This window comes from Choristoneura fumiferana, chromosome 11 (genome assembly GCF_025370935.1).
Source record: "Choristoneura fumiferana chromosome 11, NRCan_CFum_1, whole genome shotgun sequence".
Classification (NCBI taxonomy): domain Eukaryota; kingdom Metazoa; phylum Arthropoda; class Insecta; order Lepidoptera; family Tortricidae; genus Choristoneura; species Choristoneura fumiferana.
The window spans coordinates 6,836,065-6,858,461 of record NC_133482.1 but is presented as its reverse complement, the minus strand read 5'-3'; the positions used below and the strand labels follow the sequence as shown (position 1 = coordinate 6,858,461).

Below are 22,397 nucleotides of genomic sequence, written 5' to 3'. Positions count from 1 at the left end.
TTTATTGGAAACAGTGGCGTAGCTATCATATGGCTAGGTGGTGCAGTGCACCAGTGCCCCAGAGCTCAGGGGGCCCTCTAACCTAAGCTTTGAAAATTTTAACAAAAAATGGAACCGACTTTAACCACCACCTCGGAAGTATGTCCTTTAGAACTAAAAAAGTATTTTGAAATTCGGCCCACAATTGACGGAGTTATCGCGTAACATTCATACAAAAAAAAACACGAATTGAGAACCTCCTACTTTTTAAAGTCGGTTGCAAAAGAGGAGCATCAAAGGAGCATAAAAGAAAAAAAATGTTGTGAGCAGGCTCGAGCCATTTTTAGGAAATGTTTGAAGGCCAATATAAGTTCAAGCTACGTGGAAAGAGGGGGCGAGGGCCCGATTCTTTCTCTATGCACCGGGGCCTTGTCCGCCTAGCTACGCCACTGATTGGAAAGCGTATACCCCGAGAGTGGTCCCATTTAAATTTGGGAAAAATATTATTTCTACCCCAAGGGTAGGAAAACAGGGGATGATTGATTGTTCAGTCACTGATTGTTTGTTTGTTTATAGGTACTCTTTATTGTACAAAAAGAAAATACAAAAATGTTGTACAAAAAAGAAAGTGCTAAGTACAAAGCGGACTTATCTCTGAAGGGATCTCTGCCAGTCAGCCTTTGAGTGGTAGAGAAGAGCAATAAAAAAAATAAGGATTGACAAATAGAGCAAAACATTTGAATACATATAAATGCATATGTAAACCCGAAGTACCTAAATATATAAAATACTTTGTACTGTATGACCAGGCATAACTTTTTGCAGAGTAGTCTGATTTTCGTAAATTCTTTTTTTATTGGATAGGGTATACCTTGAAAAAAAAAAATACCCCAGGGGTGAAAAAAAAGTATAAAATAAAAACCATTTAACAGAAAAAATTAACCACCGAAACAACTGAAAAGCAAAAAATAATACCTTTTTTGTTTGACCTTAATCTAGGTACCAGTTTGAAGGTACCTAGATTAAGGTCAAACAAAAAAGGTATTATTTTTTGATGAAGTCGGTGCCTCAACACTAGCCAGGAGGAGTGGACCTATAGTAGTCTACCTGATGGGCTTCTATCACTCCTCCTGGCTCGTGCTGAGGCACCGACTTCAAACCGGTACCTAGATTAAGGTCAAACAAAAAGGATTTTTTAATTTTATTCATATCATTACCTACGTATGGAGAAGCAAATAATTCTTATTCGAAACAAAAAATATTTTCCAGATAGTTTCTGTAATGTGTACTATATAGGCAGTATGTCGAAGTTGACGGAAACAAAATCACAGTGTAAAAGAAGTAAGAGGAATACAAGGGTGCAGTCAGTTATTTCAAAGCAACATAAGCATAATATACTGAGCGGCACAAAATTTGGCCCACCCTTCATACAAAATTACCGATTCTGCATACATTTGAGGGCCAGATTTTTTGCCGCTCAGTATATATTATAATTGAAACAAAATAATATGATTAAGAATTTTTTATTTGATAATGTCTTTAACTAATATATTAATTATTATACAAAGTGACTTATATATTTTACAGTTAGATTCCATAATACATTCTACTGCTATTTCAATATTCAGGACATTTGACACGCTTATTACAATTCAAATAATGGGTTTATATTAAACTCATCATTAACTTAATATAACGTACTTTCCAATTTGTAATGATATCATATAATAATTTCCTAAAAATAAGCGTTTATAATAGACAAACTATTGCCTTCGCGATGAGTCAAGGCGGCTGTCCACCCTACGGCCTACACTTACTACACCAGTGCTTACCGAAATCAAAGCTAAGCACTGACAGGCGGTGGACGGAAGAAAAAGGTTGAACTGTTTCAAATAAACGAGGACATCCTGAAGATTTTATCACATTGCTAAGTTTCACTAACTAAAATTACAAATGTTACACAACGCACTTCGGCTAATCAACTTTAAATTGAACCATTACCTTCGCTACCCGAGGACGCATCCCGCAGAGTTGTTTGATATAAATGCCAGACGACACAGTTCAGACTTTTATCTTTCTTCCGCCGGTTTAAAAACTAAAATTTTGCGGTCAGCTTCTCAAATTCAAACCTTAGCCTAAGGCACTGACAAAATTATTATGCTCTAGATACAAAAGTTATTTATAAATAATATATTTCTAAAGAGTAGATAACATTCCTTAAAAATCATAAGAATACCACTCGAGGTTAATTCGGTAGCTGCAAAGGATAATAAAAATAACAGAAATCGATTTGATGACGTCACATGCAACTGTCAATTTTCCTTAATCATCATAAAAATAAACATTTCTCTCGTATCAATAGATAGTTGTTTCAAGAATTCATTAAAACGAAGTAAAATATCTACCTAAATATAGTTACCTTGAATTTTAAATTGCAAGATCACATTACCTAATTGTATCGATAGTTTTTCATCATAAATAAATATTAAAATATAGTCACAAACGACGAACGAAGAGGAGCCCAGGACCGGGTTTACATTCAATTGCTAAAACTATACTTTCACTTACATATCGGAATTGTATCAGGCATCCGCATCGCGGTGCTAATTTACTGACACAACTCGCCCAGGAATCGAGATTTAGCGTTTAAATTTAGTAGGTATATGTTTACATTTCTTTAATAGTGGCTTCAAGTTCGCGGTTCAACGTTTTCACGTCGCCACTTCCCAATGCAGTCGAACAATCTATTTTACAACTGACTCTTATGCATAGTAATAGGTAAATAAAATAAAAACGCTCATGCTTTTCAAAATTACCATCATAATTATGAAAGGTTAAAAAATAAACCTATAATCTAAATTGAGCATAATTTGTGTGTTACTGGGAAGTGAGTATAGTCGAGTTGCTTGAACCGATGCTACATGTGAACTGTTCGCGACATAATCGTGTAATAAAGTCCGCCACGAAGTATCAAGTCGTCCGTCGTGAGCAGCGTGGCGCGGCGCGCGCGTGGCGTGCTACCGCGCACGCGCGTTCCGCCCGGAATGATACCTCGACACTTCTCCGTATAAATCTGCATTATTTAAATGTTATTTTTCTTCTAAGCCAACCTGTTAAACAAAATAATTACAATTACATGTCTGAAAAAAGTCTTATACGGAGCGCTTATAAAATTCATAGTTATCAACATAATAGCAATTTTCTATTTGATCTTCTCATGAACAGCTACGATTTCATCACTAATTATCACAGTATAAGAACGTCTACAGTACGCGCTTTATTTTGTCTTGAAGGAAAATGCCATTAACTACATATTGAAAAAAATTTGAAAATCGGTCCACAATTGGCGGAGTAATCGCGTAACATAAAAAAAAAACATCTAGTCGAATAGAGAACCTATCCTTCTTTTTTTGACGTTGGTTAAATATGATGATGATGATGTCCTTCATGTCGTGTCCGACAAAGGCGAACCTTTAGGCTTGTTTATTATGTGCCCGAATACGGCTAGCAAAGACAAACTTAGTCTTAAAGGTCCTATTAAATATGGTTAAATATAAGTCAGGGTTGTCACTAATAAAATTAACCGTCTGTCTCGTGGGGAATTTTTCATCCGCCATCTTGATTAAAAAATAATATCAAATTTGAGCTAACAGTGGTCAAAGTACCTGCAATCGACACTCATATCCACTTTTTCGTTACAAATAACCAAATTGTCTTTTCTCCCCAAAAAAGACCAACATTTTTAAATTTCATCCGCAATCTTGGATTCAAAAAGTACGTCGATATTATAAGACTTCGACAGATAGTCGCATACTGAACATGTACACATTATAAAGTAAAAAAATGCCAACAATTTATAATTTACTTCCCGATGTCGAGACACCTCGAAGAGCATACCGCGGTGCCCTGCCTGTGTAAGTCGGGTAGTATGAGGGCTGCTACTACACCGCTACCGTGGTTTTACTTTGGCTGGCGATATATAATATAAGATGTGTCATTCGATTATGCTTACCTGTAAAGGTCCATTGCACACATCCACCTTATATTTCTCTGACATATCAGTCAATAACCTCTCCTGCAAAAATAAATTTTTATAATAAATTTTGTAATATTTCAAAAATAAACGATCTATAGAACATTTAGCTCGGTTGAGGATAAAATTATCAAAGAACTTTTTTTACCCGCGTTTGTAAATTGCCAATTTTATTTATCACAAGTTGCCAGTTAATGCTGTCCTCTGTATGATCGAAGCACGGTAATGTAATGAAATGATAATACATATTTACAATCGACTGTGCTCTTTACCTCTGCGAGCCGCTCTGAATCCGCGAAGCTATGGTTGTGGTTAGCTGCTTGCTTCTGCTGCAGCTCTGCTTGAAGCGTATCAATTTTCTTCTGCATCTGTTTGATATATTACGCGTATTAAAATAACCAATCAAATAATATCACCTGAGAGAGTGACCAAAAATATGTGTTCGTTACTTCCGTTCCTTTTTTAGAGACAATACGATTTTCTAATATCCTGGGTCAGGACGGACCTCCACCAAATAAAACATGAAGTCACAGATAGCGTAAACTATCTTATCGTTGACGCCTCTTGGTACATATAGGTTGGTTAAAATTCTCTTCGTTGTCTTGTTTTTTGTACCTAAAAAAGTGACAGAGTAGAATTTTATGTACGGGGCATATTAGTGGTTTTAATTTTTCTTTTGTAAAATATTAGCTATTTTTACCGAAAAAGACACAATGGCATCACTTTTTTTATTTCTTAGCTCGAAAATATGAATAATATTTTGATAGAATGGTCAGAAACAAGACAACGAAAAGAATTTTGACTCAGGTACGTTTTATTAAAGTTACAAGGATGGTACATTTTTACAATAAATGGGAAAAAATATCACAATAAAGTGCCAACTGTTAGATAGTTTACTTTAAGTCATATTTCCGAATTTTACATCACAACAATGATAGTAGAAAATTTGGCTACACAAACGGTACTACACGATAAACAACAAGAAAGTATAAATCTGAAGAAAAAACCAATAACCATTAAAATACTGGTAGAAATTAAGTGAAGACGAATATATTTTATGACGTTTTATTTTTTAGGTCAATAAACTAACGGAGCATGGGGAACATTTAATTTAGCAGCATGGCAACACAGACGTCCACAGTGAGGGAGGAGACAACGTCGATGCTGATATATTATACCTCTGCGATGATGTTAGGCAAGGTTTTCTCAATGCAGGAGTATGCAAACGCCAATGGTTCCTACGTGAAAAAGTATTCACACAATATACAGGATGGTACATTTAGATCGGTCAGTATAGGCAAGTCTGAAACTATAGGACATACAAAAATCTGTTCCTAGGAACTATGTCATCGATTTTAGTGACAAGTAAAATTGAAAACAGATTTAAATGAAACTTGTACTCAGTTCGGAAATCGAACTCGGTCGTATTGAAAAACTTACATTATTTCTATATGAATATCGATTGTGTAGATCATAAGCATAAGTAGTTTATGTAAACTATGAAACATGATATCTAAAATGAATAAAATGCATTGTATTTCATATCCTGTAATTAAGTAGTTTTCGAGATTACGGCTATTTTATTCAATGCAACATTCAACTTGTTGAGTGCGTAAAATTAATAATTATCTCTATGAGTTTACGACAGAAGGTGCCTCTTAGCACAGGTATTTTATACTTAAAAAGAGGTGCCAACCATTGTAAAACATTGTACTTTTTGCAACCTTCATAAAAAAAAAATTACATATAGTTCTTCACTGGTGTCGCAGTTTGTTTCATGCACTGCGTTCAATGACTTTTCCGAAGTTTTTTTTATCTATGATAGTATGTATAAGTACCTCGACAAGTTCGTACGTGACACGCGGTAGGACTCAGTTGTAGCCAACATTTGCCGAACTTACAAAAAAAAATCAGATTAAGGCAGCAGAGGCTCCCTGCTGGACGTACGAACTTGTCAGAGGTTCCCATTTTTTAACCGACTTCAAAAAAGGAGGTTCTTTTTTCTCGTAGACCACTTTCAAAATTTTACTGTTTTCAGTAGACCCCCAAAATCTTAAAACCCTCCTTTTTTTCAAGCCAACGTGGACCACTGTCCGGTCTCCCGTGGGCACCCCGTGGTAGGAGTCCACCTGGAGCACACCAGTTCGGGCCCTCTGGCATTGTGTTGTACCGACCTGCGTGAGCGTGCGCGCGCGCATCTCGTCGAGCTCCCGCTGCTTGTCGGCGAGCTGCGCGGCCCAGCGCGCCTCCTCGCGGGACACGTCCTGCTGCAACCGCCCCAGCACGCCCTCCTGACAATACACTCACATCATAACTATTGTATTATTTAACTCTTTTTTTTTAATAATCTCTCTTAAAAATGTCCATACGGAACTCCTGGGAGTTCTTTTGGTTTTGGAGTTCTTTAGAGACCGGAAAGTACTATCATAATTCACAACAACAAATTCCACTGCGACCATGGTTTTATAATTCAAAATTAGGCAGAAGAGAAACATCCATATTGACTCTGATGAGACTGGGCCATCTCATCTGTTTAGATTCAACATAATTATGCGCATTATGTGAGTTATGTCTTGTTAGTTTACTTGTAAATGCTATTTTTTTTTTATTTGTTCGTTTTTCCCACGCGGGCCCAGTGCGGATTGGGAACTTCGCACGCACCATTGAATCGCTTCGCAGGCTCTTATTCTGAGAGGAGGCCTGTGCCCAGCAGTGGGACGTATATAGGCTGGGATGGTGGTGGTGTTCGTTTTTAATTTTACGGTGAATTGGATGTATATCTGTAATGCCGAGTAAATGTTATGAAATAAGTAAATCCATACTAATATTATAAATGCGAAAGTGTGCGTGTTTGTGTGTTTGTATGTTTAAGTGTATGTTTGTCCAATTTTCACGTCGAAACGGAGCGACGGATCGACGTGATTTTTGGCATAGAGATAGTTTATGGGCCAGAGAGTGACATAGGCTACTTTTTATCCCGGAAAATGCACGTTCCCCAGTAAACAGCGCACGATAACCGAATTTCACGCTTGCGAAGCCGCGGGCAAAAGCTAGTAAATAAATAATCAATAGTGAAGCATGTGAAGCCGCGGTGGCTGATTTAAATCACATCTTTCTATCCTGTCCATTATATGACAGAACTTCGTTTATGGAATCATTAGTATCCCACACACGATATACCTGTCCCTACAAGCATAAATTTTACTTGCTCACCTTTCCCAATGGGCAACACTAAAGCCCAAGTCCAATAACAAAAAAAAAGTCCGTGAAGTCAAAAAGCGACCCCTGGTCTAGTGGTTAGTAACAGTCACTACGACAAGGCATGTAGTTCCAATCCCGGTAGTAGCGGCGGTTGGAGTTCAAAAAGTCAGACTGTGTAATAGGTAATGGCACTTTTAAATCCCGTAAAAAAAAGTCTATCGTACAATTCTAGTTTTGTTACACACAAATTTTTCGCAGCGTCTATGGGCCCTGTAATGTAGTGTAGAACCGACCGTTTCGTCGATGATCCTCTTGTATTTGTCGACGTGCGCCTGCAGCTGGTCGTTCTGCGCGCTTAACTCGGCCAAGCGCGCGTCAGCGGCGGGCGCGGCCGCGGGGACGGGGGCGGGGGCGGGGGCCGGCTCGGGCGCGGGCGCTGCCGCTGACACCTAGGGGAAAATACAAACGTTTTTTACTCACAAGAGTCTCCCCAAATAGGATATTTGACACTATTAATCAATTATTCCAAGATTCAATTGACCTCGGAAATCCAGATGAATTCTCGATTAAATTAAAATTGGATTACCTAGTAGCTTTAAAATAAATGAATACTTCATTTATTTGGTTAACAAGTGACGGCACAGTTCACTATTACCATACAAAATTTGTGGCGCGATCGGGTTTAGACAGCTCATTAAAATTACATCAATTGATTGATGGTATCAGGTGTCATATTTTATATTGAAGACTTTCTATAATAGCGCAGTCGTGATTTAATGGTCCCGGAACCAAGCGAGTCTCTTCTAATCAGTATCGTCTTTGCGATAAAGACATACGATATCCGTACATATATGAATACGATATTCGTATGAATACGAATATATCGTATGCCCTTGTGGCAAATACATAGTTGGATTTATTGTTACTATAGAATAAGCTTACTCTGTAATTTATAAGTGTTGGTTTTCCTATTAATACACGAAAAAAGTGACATTAAATCGTTTTTAAATTTCAAAGGGGCCAATTTTCAATGTCTAATATTGAAATGAAAATTATACAGAATGGGGTATAGATGAAATTTTTAGGAACGCTTATTCTTTTTTAGAAAACTTTTTTTATCGATAGGAATAACCTTTCTAATTAACAGAAAAAAATATCAGGTTTTTAAGTAGCATCAATTAATTTAAAAATAAAATAAAATAATAATAAAAAAAGGGAACCGACTACAAAACACTTGAAAATATTTTTCTAGGTAGGTACCTACTAGCTCGAAGTCGGTGCCTCAGCACGAGCCAGCAGGAGTGGAACAATAGTCGTCTACCTCACCTACGTACTAGGTTTCAATCGATCCTGCTGGGTCGTGCTGAGTCACCGACTTCGAGCTAGTAGGTACCTACCTAGAAAAATATTTTCAAGTGTTTTGTAGTCGGTTCCATTTTTTATTATTTTTTTATTTTTTTGGAGTCGGTTTTACTTTTTTGTTAATTTTTTTCTTTATTTCTTACTTTTTAGTGATTTGTAGCCAAAGAACATCTCACAACGATTCCATGAAGCCCAAACACGGCTTAGTTCCGTTGTTTTATAACAGAGTTCCGTTGCCTACCTTCCGGCTTCAGCATCAGATCAGTTCGAAAAAATCATTAACTTAAAGCTCCTTCTTAGTCGCTTATCTAGGTATATTAATCATGATCGTTTATAGACGAGCGAGCATTACTTAGCTTTGATGAGTTCCATTGGACATCTACGGTCTTCTTCATCAGGTCCAGGTTACCAAATGATACTTTCTGAATGTAAATGCTCATCTTAATGCTAAAAATGCCAAAATCGCCATAGGTGTGCCTATAAAATTTGAGGTTTGCCCTCGATTTTCCTAGGATCCCATAATAGTTCAACCGTTACAAAAGCAAAAGGCTGTTCGACCAAACGTAGTGTGTAGTGATTAATAGGCTAAACGAATTTCTATGAATAGTTGTTCGGCTTACTGACTCATATGCCAAGTAAATAGTCTGCTAAAGGTTGAGCTACGAAACGTTACTCTGCGAAACAATACATCTGCGTACAAATTCATCGGCGTACCGTTACTCGGCGAAACGTTGTCTGCCAATCAATAATCTGCCTAAAAATAGTCGGCGAATCATTAGGTAACCCATTTACACACCAAGTTCCTTACAATTGTAACGATTGCCATACCTTCTGCACCTCCTTTTTAAGGTTGTCAGCGAACTGCAGCAGCCAGGCACGGCCGGCGGCGGCGGCGGGCGCGGCGGCTGGACACGCCAGTCTCAGCACATTCGCCACCTCCGCATATTGCGCCTCTTGCGCCTTTGATATCGCCTCCTGGTCAACACGATCTAATTACGCACAGCTAAACACAAAAAAGACTGGCATTCCATTCAAGTAAAATCTTTGATCACTACAACCCCTTTAATTATTGTACCGCTGTATTTAGACATACTAATGTGAAAATGACTTTGCGTGGCTGAAGTAGTTTGAAACAAGTTCGGCGACCGCATCAGGTCAGGTAGGACGAAGGACGAAGGAATAATTGTGTTACTCTACGGAAGTCCACATCTAAGGGTCTCCCCACATCAGTCGACGCGGAATCGGCTTTAGCCAACCAAAAAACGATGTATGTCCACGCAATCACAGCGAAAAATACGTCTTCCCGTGTCGGACGAGCCGGTCGATTGGAGGTGCAATAGTCGAAAACAAAAGTGTGGTCGAAAGACACGGAAAAAGTTTCTGACCTGTCTAATTTTGGATATTTTATAAATCTTTATTGTGGGAGCTGTATCCCCAAATGCCATCCCCTAAACCCGGACCTGATTGTGCTCCAAAGTGAGTTCAGTTGAGATTTCGGAATCGTCAATTGGTCTCTTTATAAGTCTAGATAAGCCCATGTAAACACAACACCCATGTTGCAAACAGTTATGTACACAAAGACTGTCGTTTAAGAAAGCGAAGCCGGCCAAAGAATGTGACATTATTTACAATGCATCACCGACTTTAAAATGCACGAGGCAAAGCAGGATTTATGCAAAGTTTACACATGCCTAGTGTAACAAAGCGCACTTCATACGTTAAAAAGAATAAGCATGTCTCCTGCAACGTTTATTTATTTAAAATTTTAATCACTTGCGAGGTTTTTTAAATATTGAGAAGTACAGTCATGAGCATAAATATCTTCATATTAGTATTCATATATTCATAAAATTAAAAAAATTACATGTCAAGTATTTAAGTATATAAATTCATTATTACAATTTAATTTATTATTTATTAATTTATTATACAGTTACTATGTTAAATAAATAGTTTATACCTTAAGGTTAGTGGTATCTGTAGAGGTGAATACTTTTGGCGATTTGGTAATTTATATATATGGTCCTGACTATACCCAGATTAAAATGTATAACAGCTTTATTTAGTAACGCGTCTAACCGATTCGATTCAGGTTCTCTACCTTATTGCAACTGTGGGACATTCAAAAATATCCTTAAATGGGCCCATCAATTATTTTACCGACACTTTGGGCGTCTCCTACGTTACCTAAATTGTCTCGGGCGTTACATAAAAATCGTACTTCCAACATGATATTTCACGGTTTAATAGGTTGAACTTACGTAGATCTTGAACTTATCTATTGCAAAAAAACACGTTTACTTACAAAAATCTACAATTGTTTGAAAAATGTCGCAAACAGTTTAGTGTGGGTAAAAAAGTTGATTGGCCCAAATAACACCGAAGTTATCAAGAATAGTTTGAATCGTCCACAGTTTCAGTACCCCCTCTTACCATGGCGTGATGGTGCACTTCATTTGTCACAGTATGTATAAACTTTGCGTTGGATAAAGGTTAGGGTTCGAAATTTAAAAAGCGATTCACTTACGCTTAGGTCTTGGGCCGGCAACGCGCTGCCCGACTTCTGAAGGGCCTTTTCGGCGGATTGTAAAGCTTCCATTACTTTCCAGTTTTTAGTTCGCAATTCCTAAATGGACGGAGTCCAAACAAAGCAGGGTTAGGTTCCGTTAGAGAAAGTTTGTGAAACATTATGGAAACTCTTCAAACAGCAAGCACTGAATTTAAGTCGTTTTGATAGAAATCGTTATTGATGAATGAATGGTTATTACTTCATTGAAGCAAATAAGAGTTAGACACTTTGTATAAGAAGATTTGGTGACAGTTCTGACTTAAAAGCTTAACATTTTAGTAGTCTTTAATACACTTTAATTTTGTCTTGTTCTAAAAAACAACTAGCAAAATTTAAATGCGCTAAATAATATTTTAAAAATGATCAAATTAAATCACACCGACCGTGCAGCAAAAAAAGTTTGAGTGCGCACGGAAATATGGAGTTCAGTGGTTACATTTACATTTATTTTTAATAAATCTCTCAATCTCCCTTTAGAGGCCACTTACATGCGAATTTTACGCAATGTCAACGCGCGCTCACTGCAAATGCCTGTTTATTTTTACGTAAGATTTGCTTGGCGGTAGAGGGAGCTAAATTAAATACTTTGTTTAAAGTTTTCTAAAGTTGTTATAGCACATATAGGTACATAAGGCGGTACTCACATTGTTTTTGTCCTGGTATTGGCTGAGTTGTTCCTGCAGCCGGGCGAGCGTTTCCTTTTGTTCGCTGTTGGCGCGCTGCTCAGTGGCCAGCGCGTTACGCAGCGACTCCACTACGCTCTCAACTTTAGCGAGCTCTGCTGACTGTCGAAACAGTAACACTAGCTTTAAAACTACGGTCTACATATGGGTGAAAGATTGAAAAATGCAACTGGAATTTTGATTATTTATGACAGTGAGAATAGGCCATAGATAAATCTTCTCATGAAATAAAAAAATAATGCTGTTTTACAATAACTTAAAAGTTCAAAACAACATTTATTCTATTTGTTCTGTCCTGTACAATGCAATACAATACACTCTTTACTGTACACCAGAAATAGTAAGCGATATAGAAAACAAATACACAGAGAGAAAATTACAAGGTAAGCAATAGGCGGCCTTATCGATTAAGAGCGATCTCTTCCAAGCAACCTTTTACCTGTACTGAACACTCGTTTTAAATAATTTCAACATTTTAATAGATGATAAATGAGATGGTGCCTTTTCACTTTAACATTTTAGATAAGTGGATATAATGTTAGGAAAAATAGAAATATTTTCTGTTAAGTATATAAGCCTTTCCATTTTATTATTCAACATCATTTAACATAAAAAATTAAGCACATTTAGCCTATATAGGCCCTTTATTTTTAATATCACTAAAATTAACCTTTTTAACTAAGCATTTTAACCATTGCCAAATATGCCTATTTGCTTTAATAAATCTGATAGTAAATCTGAAGTAGTATATCTATCTCAAGCATTTATGCCCTTAGGGCTAAAACTCAATTTCACAAAAATAAATCTGTGCCCCTTTTCGTTATGACGGCAGTTAACCCGGACCTACCTTGTGCTGGTCGTTGGCGGGTAAACCATTTTGCGCGGGCGCCACTTTCATTAGTTTCGCTTCCGCCAACTCCGCCTCAAGTGCAGCCAATTGTTCCCTGAGCGATGCGATTTCGTTCGACAGCTAAGGAAGAGACGGCACTTTGTTAATACATTTCATTGAAAATTTTAACTGCAAAGTTAATTGACCGCATCGTCTGTATTAGCCTACCGTTTAACTTTTTTACTTGATTGACTGCAGGATCCAGACTAAAAACGGCTGCCGAAAATCTTCCACATACATTACGATAGGTAATATTTTTTATAAAAAAAAAAAAAAAACAAAATATAAAAATACTCCTTAGAAACTACAGTTTACAATAAACAAAATAAAATTAAACTAATTTTTTTTTATTACATATTTAGTTCTTTATACAATAATACCATTAGGCTCTTACCATTTCGTCTCTTTATCTATCACGAATAAAAAATCGTAGTAAACTCCTTTTAAAACTTTTTGGGTACGCACCGAAAGGGTGCCAACGGGACCCTATTTCTAAGACTACTCTGTCTGTCTGTCTGTCTGCCTGTCCACTTGAAATTTTCACAGATTATGAATTACTGTGGCCGCTATAACAACAAATACTAAAAATAAAATAAAGTTACAAATTAAAGGGGGTCGTCATACAAGAAACGTGTTTTTTTCAGCGTTTTTTGGTTGCTAGGCGTTATTAGCCGTTGCTAAGGCGACCGAGTCGCCTATAGCAACGGGTAGCTATGTCGTTTGAATATTTACCTTTAAGTTTGCGATTTTAATTATGTTTTATAAAAGCTTCGGTAATATAATATAGTGACTGTCTGATTGTGTGGTTTATTCGTTTTTGTGCAAAATTAATTTTAGAGCAATTTATGAACCACAAACCTCAATGAAGCCAACTTTGATAAAGCGCTCACCAAATCCACACCGTAGTAATCACTATGTTTACCAATTGTTTTTTTTACACAAAAAAAATCATACTAAGTATTTAACACTAGTTACAAGGTTTATTAGGTTCACACTAGTCGAGCTTCTAATTATTTAATTACACAACATACAAAGTCCGCCCAATTTCCCGCGAATGAACCGCGCGGATAGCTTTTTTTTTTGACCCGCGCGCGCGGCTCGGGCAATGATTTCAGAAGCAAACAGCCAGAACCAAAGAGGATGAGAATTCAAATTGTTTTTATTCGAAATACCTGCACAAGTGCTTACATTTCGGCGATATCTTTAGCTTGCCCTGTTTGTTTATTTATTTATTTATTGTGTTTGGGTCTAATCTTGGAAGCTAAATTTGACCCACTTCCAGTGGTCCGATCGACTTGAAATTTGGCATACTTATGTAAATTTGGTGACAATACAATAATCTGGTAGTGTCATTTCGGTGATCCTGCCAGGATCGTCTTTGCAGAAGGGAACTCCTCAATAGTTAATAGTACCGACTTGAAATTTTGTACAGATATGTAGTTAGACGACAATGCAAGAAAAGTCAACAAAAATTACATTCGGCAAAAAGCTTGTATTAAAAATCAAATTTTTAACAAAAACTTGTTACAAGCATTATATTTATTTGCAGTGTAATGTAACTGTTTGTTCGGGTGGAATCTTTCAACTCAAATTTGAAGTGGATATCTTCAACCGATTGAGCTGAAATTTTACACGCATGTATAAATACGATCCCAATGCAATTTTATTATAACATGGAGTTGATCTGATGATAAAGCTAACGGGTGACCATAGGAACTCTGTGATAAACGACACGACCGCATCGAGTTTGGACTCGTTTGTCGTCTTGACGAGTACTTTGGTAACCAGGGGCATAAAGTACAATCAGCACAAAAAAACTCATATTAGAAGAATTTTAAGAATAACTTTTACTGAACTGTTTACGGAACCCTTCATGTACGAGTCCGACTAGCACTTGACAATTTTTTTATAAAGGTCGTAGGGTATGTACATCTTGAAAGTTTCTTGTAGATTGTTCATTAGCTTATGCAATATTCACCTGCTGTTTTTGTGACTCTGCTTCCTCCTTCAGTTTCTCAGCGTTGGTTTCGGCGAACTGTGCGCGGCTCGTTAACCGTTGTATCTCATTCTGGAGATCAGTCAATGCTGCAACAAAATAGGACATACGTAAGTAAAGCAAGTCCTTAGGCTCTACAGCTATCTTTTGATGTATAGTAAAGTTTTCATATTTTCGAGTGGTTCCGATAGGTATAAATTAAAATTTATTTAAATACTTGGCTGTATTCAGTCTGCAAATAAATCATTTTGACTGAACGTGGTTCAGATAAAATGGTTTAGTGTATTTACTCGACTTTGACACGTCCATTCATACTGACCTTCAGTAAACTACCAATCGTTATGATAAGTTTAAATTAGTATATTGCTATTTTGTGCTGCCAGCTCGCACGGCATTAAGTAATAGTGCTGTATTGTAATACCTGCCTGCCTGCCTAGGTATTACCTGGGTGACAGAGCTTTGCTCGGGCTAAAACTCGTTAATAAGCGTTTTCCCAGAGATAAGACCAAGCTAGATCGATTTAACATCTCCGAAAACCCCTACATACCAAATTTCATCGAAATCATTGGAGCCGTTTCTGAAATTCCCGAAATATTTTATTTTATTTATTTTATATAATTTATTTATTTATTAGACATGCCAACAGTACATGAACAAGACATTTAAATTAATGTAAATTATAAGTAAATTAGCGCGTCGATTAATGCCACTATCATGCGCCCTAAATACCAAAAACCTAGTGCAGGAGCGCTGCACTCTCTCTAAGCGACTTATGTGAACCCGATACAAAGGATTCCAAACCTGACTACAGTATTCCAGACGCGAGCGAACCAGAGAATTAAAAAGTGTCTGAAATGTTTTAATTTGCGTGAAGTTACGACCTATGCGCTGTATGATGCCTAACATTTTATTACTTGCTTTTATCACGGATTCGAAATGTCCGATAAAATTAAGCTTGGAGTCCAGGTGAACACCTAGGGCCCTCACACTACTAACCTTGCGAAGAACAACGTCATCCAGGCAGAATTCAGTATTGAATTGATAGGTAGTCTTTTGCGCGTAAATGTAATGTGGAGGAATTTTTATTTAGAAACAAACAAAAACCACTTTGTAGGATATGGTGCACTGGTTGTAATAAAATAGAACACTTCTTTACTGCGTTTAGGAAAATGATATACAGCTTTTAGATATAAAAAGTACCTATTTCTCTAGATCCGAATTATAACAATTTAGGGAAGCGGCGCTCGGTTGGCCTGACATATGAGAACAAAACCACTCGCTGACGGCGACGTTTTTAAAGCAGGCGCACACCGTATACATAGGGCAAGTACAGCCGAGCGCGTCGCTAACATAGCCCCCCCTTCGCTTTAGCACTCTTCAACCAAAGGCAGGGGAGCGACGCGAGACGCTGACCGGCGCAGCGTGCCGCTTTGAATAGAGATCTCGACGACTCTTGTTCGCCCGTCTCATCCTGCAAAAATCTACCTCGTTGCCAGACATTGCGTGGGGAGCCGGGGTCCACGACCAGCACAAGATCACCAGGACGGAGAGACCTCTGCTCCTGCTGCCACCTCTTTCTCGGCAGTGACATATGCCCGCGAAAGAAATTTGTGTAAGCACGTCACGTCGATCGCGCTTTCTCGCTGACATGCTGCCGGCTGCATGCTGCGCGTACTGCTGGCGTGCTGCCGGGCCAGCCGGCGGCTGCTGCGGGAGTGTTACCGGCGAGGCGGTCCTGCAGCTGCAGCTCGGCGTGGTGCGCGCGCTGGTCCGCGTCGGCGCGGGCGCGCGCGGCGTCGCCCAGCTGCTGCGCGTACTGCTGGCGTGCTGCCGGGCCAGCCGGCGGCTGCTGCGGGAGTGTTACCGGCGAGGCGGTCCTGCAGCTGCAGCTCGGCGTGGTGCGCGCGCTGGTCCGCGTCGGCGCGGGCGCGCGCGGCGTCGCCCAGCTGCTGCGCGTACTGCTGGCGTGCTGCCGGGCCAGCCGGCGGCTGCTGCGGGAGTGTTACCGGCGAGGCGGTCCTGCAGCTGCAGCTCGGCGTGGTGCGCGCGCTGGTCCGCGTCGGCGCGGGCGCGCGCGGCGTCGCCCAGCTGCTGCGCGTACTGCTGGCGTGCTGCCGGGCCAGCCGGCGGCTGCTGCGGGAGTGTTACCGGCGAGGCGGTCCTGCAGCTGCAGCTCGGCGTGGTGCGCGCGCTGGTCCGCGTCGGCGCGGGCGCGCGCGGCGTCGCCCAGCTGCTGCGCGTACTGCTGGCGTGCTGCCGGGCCAGCCGGCGGCTGCTGCGGGAGTGTTACCGGCGAGGCGGTCCTGCAGCTGCAGCTCGGCGTGGTGCGCGCGCTGGTCCGCGTCGGCGCGGGCGCGCGCGGCGTCGCCCAGCTGCTGCGCGTACTGCTGGCGTGCTGCCGGGCCAGCCGGCGGCTGCTGCGGGAGTGTTACCGGCGAGGCGGTCCTGCAGCTGCAGCTCGGCGTGGTGCGCGCGCTGGTCCGCGTCGGCGCGGGCGCGCGCGGCGTCGCCCAGCTGCTGCGCGTACTGCGCTGGCCTGCTGCTGGGCCAGCATGGCGGCCTGCTGCTGTGCGAGGTACGCTTCGCGCGCCTGCGCCTCCACCTGAGCCATCAGGGTCACCTCCGACTGCAACACACATTATGAAACGTCACAAGTCCATTAACCAATACCATAATGTTTTTTTTTAATTGGATCACGTATTTTCGAAACTCAATCGAAGGCGTGGCTAGTTTAATGTAATTGATATTAAATCCTACTATCCTACTCCAACTATAATATTATAAATGCGAAAGTTTGTGAGTGAGTTGAGTTGAGTGGTTACTTTTTACTCGCTGAAACCGCTGGACGGATTTGGATGAAATTTGGCGGATAGCCATCTGGAATAAAACATAGCTACTTTTTATCCCGATATTCCACGGGATAGGGATAAAATCTCGAAATATCAACCGCTGGGCTTAGGTCATGAAATTTGATATGTAGATAGCTGGACGTTTGAAATAACACATAGGCTACTTTTATCCCACGGGATCTCGCTGGGCTTAGTTGAAATTTGGTATGTAGATAGCTGAACATCTGGGGCGATATTCCCACGGATAGGGATAAAATCTCGAAATATCAACCGCTGGGCTTAGTCATGAAATTTGGTAAGTAGGTAGCTGGACGTTTGAAATAACACATAGGCTACTTTTTATCCCACGGGATAGGGATAAAATCTTGAACTAATAACGCTGGGCTTAGAGCTGAAATTTGGTATGTAGATATCGGAAAGTAGGAATAAAATCATAGGCCCCTTTCACGCTGCGGCTGGGCATGCAGCAACATCAATAAAACGGCCTGAATTCCCACGGGAATTGGATAAAATCTGAAATGCTGCTTAGGTAACTGCGTTCGGCGCGCTGAATATTGCGGCACTCCCGACCTAGGGAGTCGAAACATCAGCTGGTCACCGTCGCGGCCCCTGCAACTACAGAGCAAATTATGAATAGCGTCATGCAAGTCCCAATTAAATCTCTAAACAACGAAATACCAGTCATCAAATTTGTATGTTTAGACATTGGAATAACACATAATTGGATATCACGTATAAAATCTTCCGAAGAGTCATCAAGAAAATTTCGAAGGCGGAAATAATAATGTCGCTAGGTTGAAATATTGTAATTGATACCCATTGCGCGTAATCGCTACCCAGCGGTAATCCAACATATAATATTATAAATATGAAAGTATTTTATTTGTGAGTGCCGAGTATTCTTCCTGGTTACGCTGGTTATTCGTCGCGGCGCTAGAAACCTTCAGCTGAATGTTGTACGATTCCGTGAGGATGAAATTTGGTAAAATCGAAAGTTTAATTGAAGGATTACTATAACCTAAAATCTACTAATATTATAAATGTGAAAGTTTGTGAGTGAGTATTTTTGGTTACTTTTTCTCGCTGAAACCGCTGAATGGATTTGGATGAAATTTGGTAAAAAAGTTAGTTTATAACCTGGATTAAAACATAAGATACTTTTTATCCCGATATTTCCACGGGATAGGGATAAAATCTCCAATTACAACCGCTGGGCTTAGAGTCATAAAATTTGGTATGTAGATAGCTGGACATCTGGAATAACACATAAGCTACTTTCTATCCAGATATTCCCACGGAATAGAGATAAAATCTCTAAATAACAACCGCTGAGCTTAGTCATGAAATTTGGTACCTATGTAGATAGCTGGACGTCTGGAATCACATACTTTTTATTCCGATGTTCCCACGCGATAGGGATAAAATCTCGAAATAACAACCGCTGGCTTAGAGTCATGAAATTTGTTATGTAGATATAGTAAACGGCACGAAAGTAGAACGCAAAATCATATTACTCTCTTCCTCACATTTACCCTAGGAGAGGGAAATATAATTATTGTTCTAGTTCCGTGCCGTCTGTAGCTGGACATCTGGAATAACATATAGGCTACTTTTTATCCCGATATTCCCACGGGGTAGGGATAAAATCTCGAAATAACAACATGAAATTTGGCATGGGTGTTTTAATTTAACGTCAATGAAAACCAACGATGTAACTTTAGGGAATTCCCACGAGAATTTAATAAAATCCCGGAATTTCAATTCAACTGCTGTATCTAATGATTTACGCGTACGAAGCCGCGGGTAAACGCTAGTAATAGATAATATATATTCAATTTAGGTAAAAAAAAAAGTTTTTGATGTGATTAGAAGAAGAAGACCATGTCGACATTGCGATGAGAAATAAAGATTTGATGAAATTTTGTTTATTCACGTACCTCAGATAATTGTTGAATGTGCATCTCCATTTGCACTATTCTCTGGGCCTGAGCCTCTTCCGCACCGAGTTTAGACTGAAGCTGCAAAAGAAAAACATAATCAAGAGTAGAATAGAAACTAAGATAATTAAGATAATGCCAATGGAATTAGAAGTATACGCGCGCCGCCCCGCCTGGTCGGCCGCGCTGCACACTACGCGCACTGTTTACCAGCAGCTGGTCCTGCTGCAGCGCTTGGTTCTCGTCCAGCACGCGCTGGAGCCGCGCCTGCTGCGTGTGCAGCTCGACGCGCGCCGCCGCCGCCGCCTGCTCCGCCGCCCGCGCGCCCGCCGCAAACCGCCCGCGTTCCGCGTTCAACGTCGCTCTAAACACATCATATAGTACATTGTGCATTAATGATTTTCATCAAATTGCGAGGACAAAAAATGCAAAAATGATTGTCTTTTAGTATACAGGCTTGGAATAACATCATTGACGAGCAAGTGTGATGAAATCATTTTAAAGGCGCGAACATACCATTCTAACGCAACGCCACGTGACGATTGCGACGCGTGTGAATACTAATCAGTCCCATATTATTATGGTCAGTTGCAGATAGAAACATTCGTTGGACGACGTGGTGTGGCGTCGAGTTTTAGTAGTGTCAGCGGTCTAAATAAGTCTAACCTGACAGTACGCGCGTAGCTATCGGTATGAAATAGTAGATTGATAACCAAGGGTGGAAAGTGACCCATTTCACCCGAGATATTTCTGGCGCTCGAACGAAGTGAGAGCGCCAATAGTTCGAGGGGAAATGGGTAATTTCACCCGAGTTAGACACTCTACTTTTGATTTCGACTGTGAGGAAAGTAAAATACTACAAAAAAAATGAGAATAATAATAAATTGAATTTACTTATATCCAACCTCCAACGGTACCTTTTTGATTGGTTTTTTGGAATCTTTTTTGTATTTTTTATTTCAATTCCAAATTTTTTGTTACTTTTACGGTCATCCCGTAAAACCTATATCGAAAATACAAACTGAAATATAGACATAGTGTCTCTGCTTATGTGGCTAAATAAGAAACAACACAAGCTGAGATATGAGGCGCATAGGAGAAATTCGTGTCTGTATTGTTGTCCAGCGGTGGTGTAGCGATATAGCACAACGATGTTGACGAAAGCCGCCATTTTATATATGTCTACGTAATGTATATTAGCAAAAACACCACGCACCACCGCGTGCTATACTGCTACACCACTGCTGGTCAACCTGGTTCGATATAGGTACCTTTTCGGCCACTTGAACGGCCAACTATAAAAAAAATCAAGTTGGTCACGACCAAGGAGCTTATTTACACAACTGGAGGTTGAACGCCGAACAAAGAAGTTTGACCTCTTTTCCACCCATCTCTTTCTTAACCTAACTAAAAGATCAAATTTCTTGTTTCAAACGGATGTTCGGCGTTCAACCTCCAGTGTTGTATATAAGCTCCTTGGTCACGACGCGCATCTAGAGGGCCATGCCAAAACGTGAAAAAAAAGTGTCATTGACGTAACTCAATTATCTTCGAAACTGTGGCTAATCGAAAAATTAAAAAAAAAATTACTTTCCACCCTAGAGATGAAAACACAATTTTCCACCCGGCAATCTACCCATGAAAATTAAACTTTCCGAACAGGAGAGATGAAAACTTATGTGCACTCTGCCACGCACACACATACATGTCAATATTGGCCGTCAGGATAAATCCAATTACATTGACTGTCAAATTACATAAAAATTATCCGATTACATTGCCATGACTGATTAAGTTCTTACCTCAGCTCCTTTAGTTTGGCGTGGAGCGCCTGCGAAGCTTCCACTTCATCGGCCAGCGCTTTCTCCTTGTCGGCGAGCTGTTTCTTCAATTTTTGCATTGGATCGTTGGGGCCCTATAGAAGAAAAATAAACCAGGTAATAATACCATAATTACAGATTTAGTGCATAATGTATTTGCATCGGGAAAAGTTGGATTACGACTACACCCGAAGTGTCAATCAATTATTGTATTAAATGAGTGACATTTTCATATCCATTAATATGGTACTTTATTATTTATCGAATGTCAAAACAGCTGTACGATGGGTAGAGAGCAGCATCAAAAGTAGCTGTACACTTTCGTCCTTTGTCGTTTTACAGCCACATACTCCTTAAACGTCAAGCAAAAAGGTAAAAAAGTGATCCACTACTTTTAATGCTGACGTTACGTACCTACTAAAGCTAAATGAGAGAGCACGACAAATACGAATTTTGCCGATAAAATACGATGGAAACCCATTACACTACATCTGTACTGTAGGATAAGACTGGCTGGGCTACCTACATGATGTTATGCTCATAGTTTGATGTTCGAATTTATCGAGATTCGAACAATGAAACAAAACAAAATGTGGCAGTCAATCTAAGGCAATCAACGTGATATTCAAATCGCTGTATTAGTTGAAAGTGCAAGTGAGTGTGTTTTTATTTGAATAGGGCTATTTCAGTTAAGGTCGTTATGTTTAGTCGTTAGAGTACCTCCTCCGGCTGTTACTCTTACCTCAGTCCACTCGGAGTGCTGCGGCAGCGGGTCGTGGTGCTTGTTGAGCAGCGCGTCGGTCAGGATCTGTATCTCGGTGCGGGACAGCGCCGCCTCGCGCACCACGCGCACCAGCTCGCCCACGTTCACGCCGCCGCCGTCGCCCGCTGCTGCTGCTGCACACGACCACGCCTTACAACCTCCGCCATACCACCGCGAGCGGAGCGGACTCATTAATGACTTAGGAAACTGTACAACGATCGGCTGCATGAAAGTACTTACATCAGATCTCTATGAAGTTGGTCGATGTAAATTAAGTCATTAATGAGTCCGCTCCGCTCGCGGTGGAAACCGGGCT

General features: G+C 40.2%; 1 protein-coding gene across 1 annotated transcript in view; it reads right to left on the bottom strand.

The window, feature by feature from the left end:
• Positions 1 to 1,486: 1,486 nt before the first annotated feature.
• alt (SMC superfamily domain-containing protein aluminum tubes) overlaps positions 1,487 to 22,397 on the bottom strand; it is a 29,053-nt gene continuing 8,142 nt past the window's right edge. The window contains exons 7-23 of the mRNA XM_074094819.1: positions 22,061 to 22,215; positions 21,301 to 21,413; positions 19,709 to 19,862; positions 19,499 to 19,579; positions 17,145 to 17,338; positions 16,723 to 16,987; positions 16,435 to 16,681; positions 14,695 to 14,801; positions 12,675 to 12,797; positions 11,789 to 11,929; positions 11,103 to 11,201; positions 9,404 to 9,550; positions 7,507 to 7,662; positions 6,187 to 6,303; positions 4,285 to 4,380; positions 3,992 to 4,054; positions 1,487 to 3,089 (exon numbers count right to left, since the gene is read on the bottom strand). Coding sequence (XP_073950920.1) covers positions 3,069 to 3,089; positions 3,992 to 4,054; positions 4,285 to 4,380; positions 6,187 to 6,303; positions 7,507 to 7,662; positions 9,404 to 9,550; positions 11,103 to 11,201; positions 11,789 to 11,929; positions 12,675 to 12,797; positions 14,695 to 14,801; positions 16,435 to 16,681; positions 16,723 to 16,987; positions 17,145 to 17,338; positions 19,499 to 19,579; positions 19,709 to 19,862; positions 21,301 to 21,413; positions 22,061 to 22,215 — 2,279 coding nt within the window. The 3' untranslated portion in view covers positions 1,487 to 3,068. The remainder of the gene's footprint in view (positions 3,090 to 3,991; positions 4,055 to 4,284; positions 4,381 to 6,186; positions 6,304 to 7,506; positions 7,663 to 9,403; positions 9,551 to 11,102; positions 11,202 to 11,788; positions 11,930 to 12,674; positions 12,798 to 14,694; positions 14,802 to 16,434; positions 16,682 to 16,722; positions 16,988 to 17,144; positions 17,339 to 19,498; positions 19,580 to 19,708; positions 19,863 to 21,300; positions 21,414 to 22,060; positions 22,216 to 22,397) is intronic.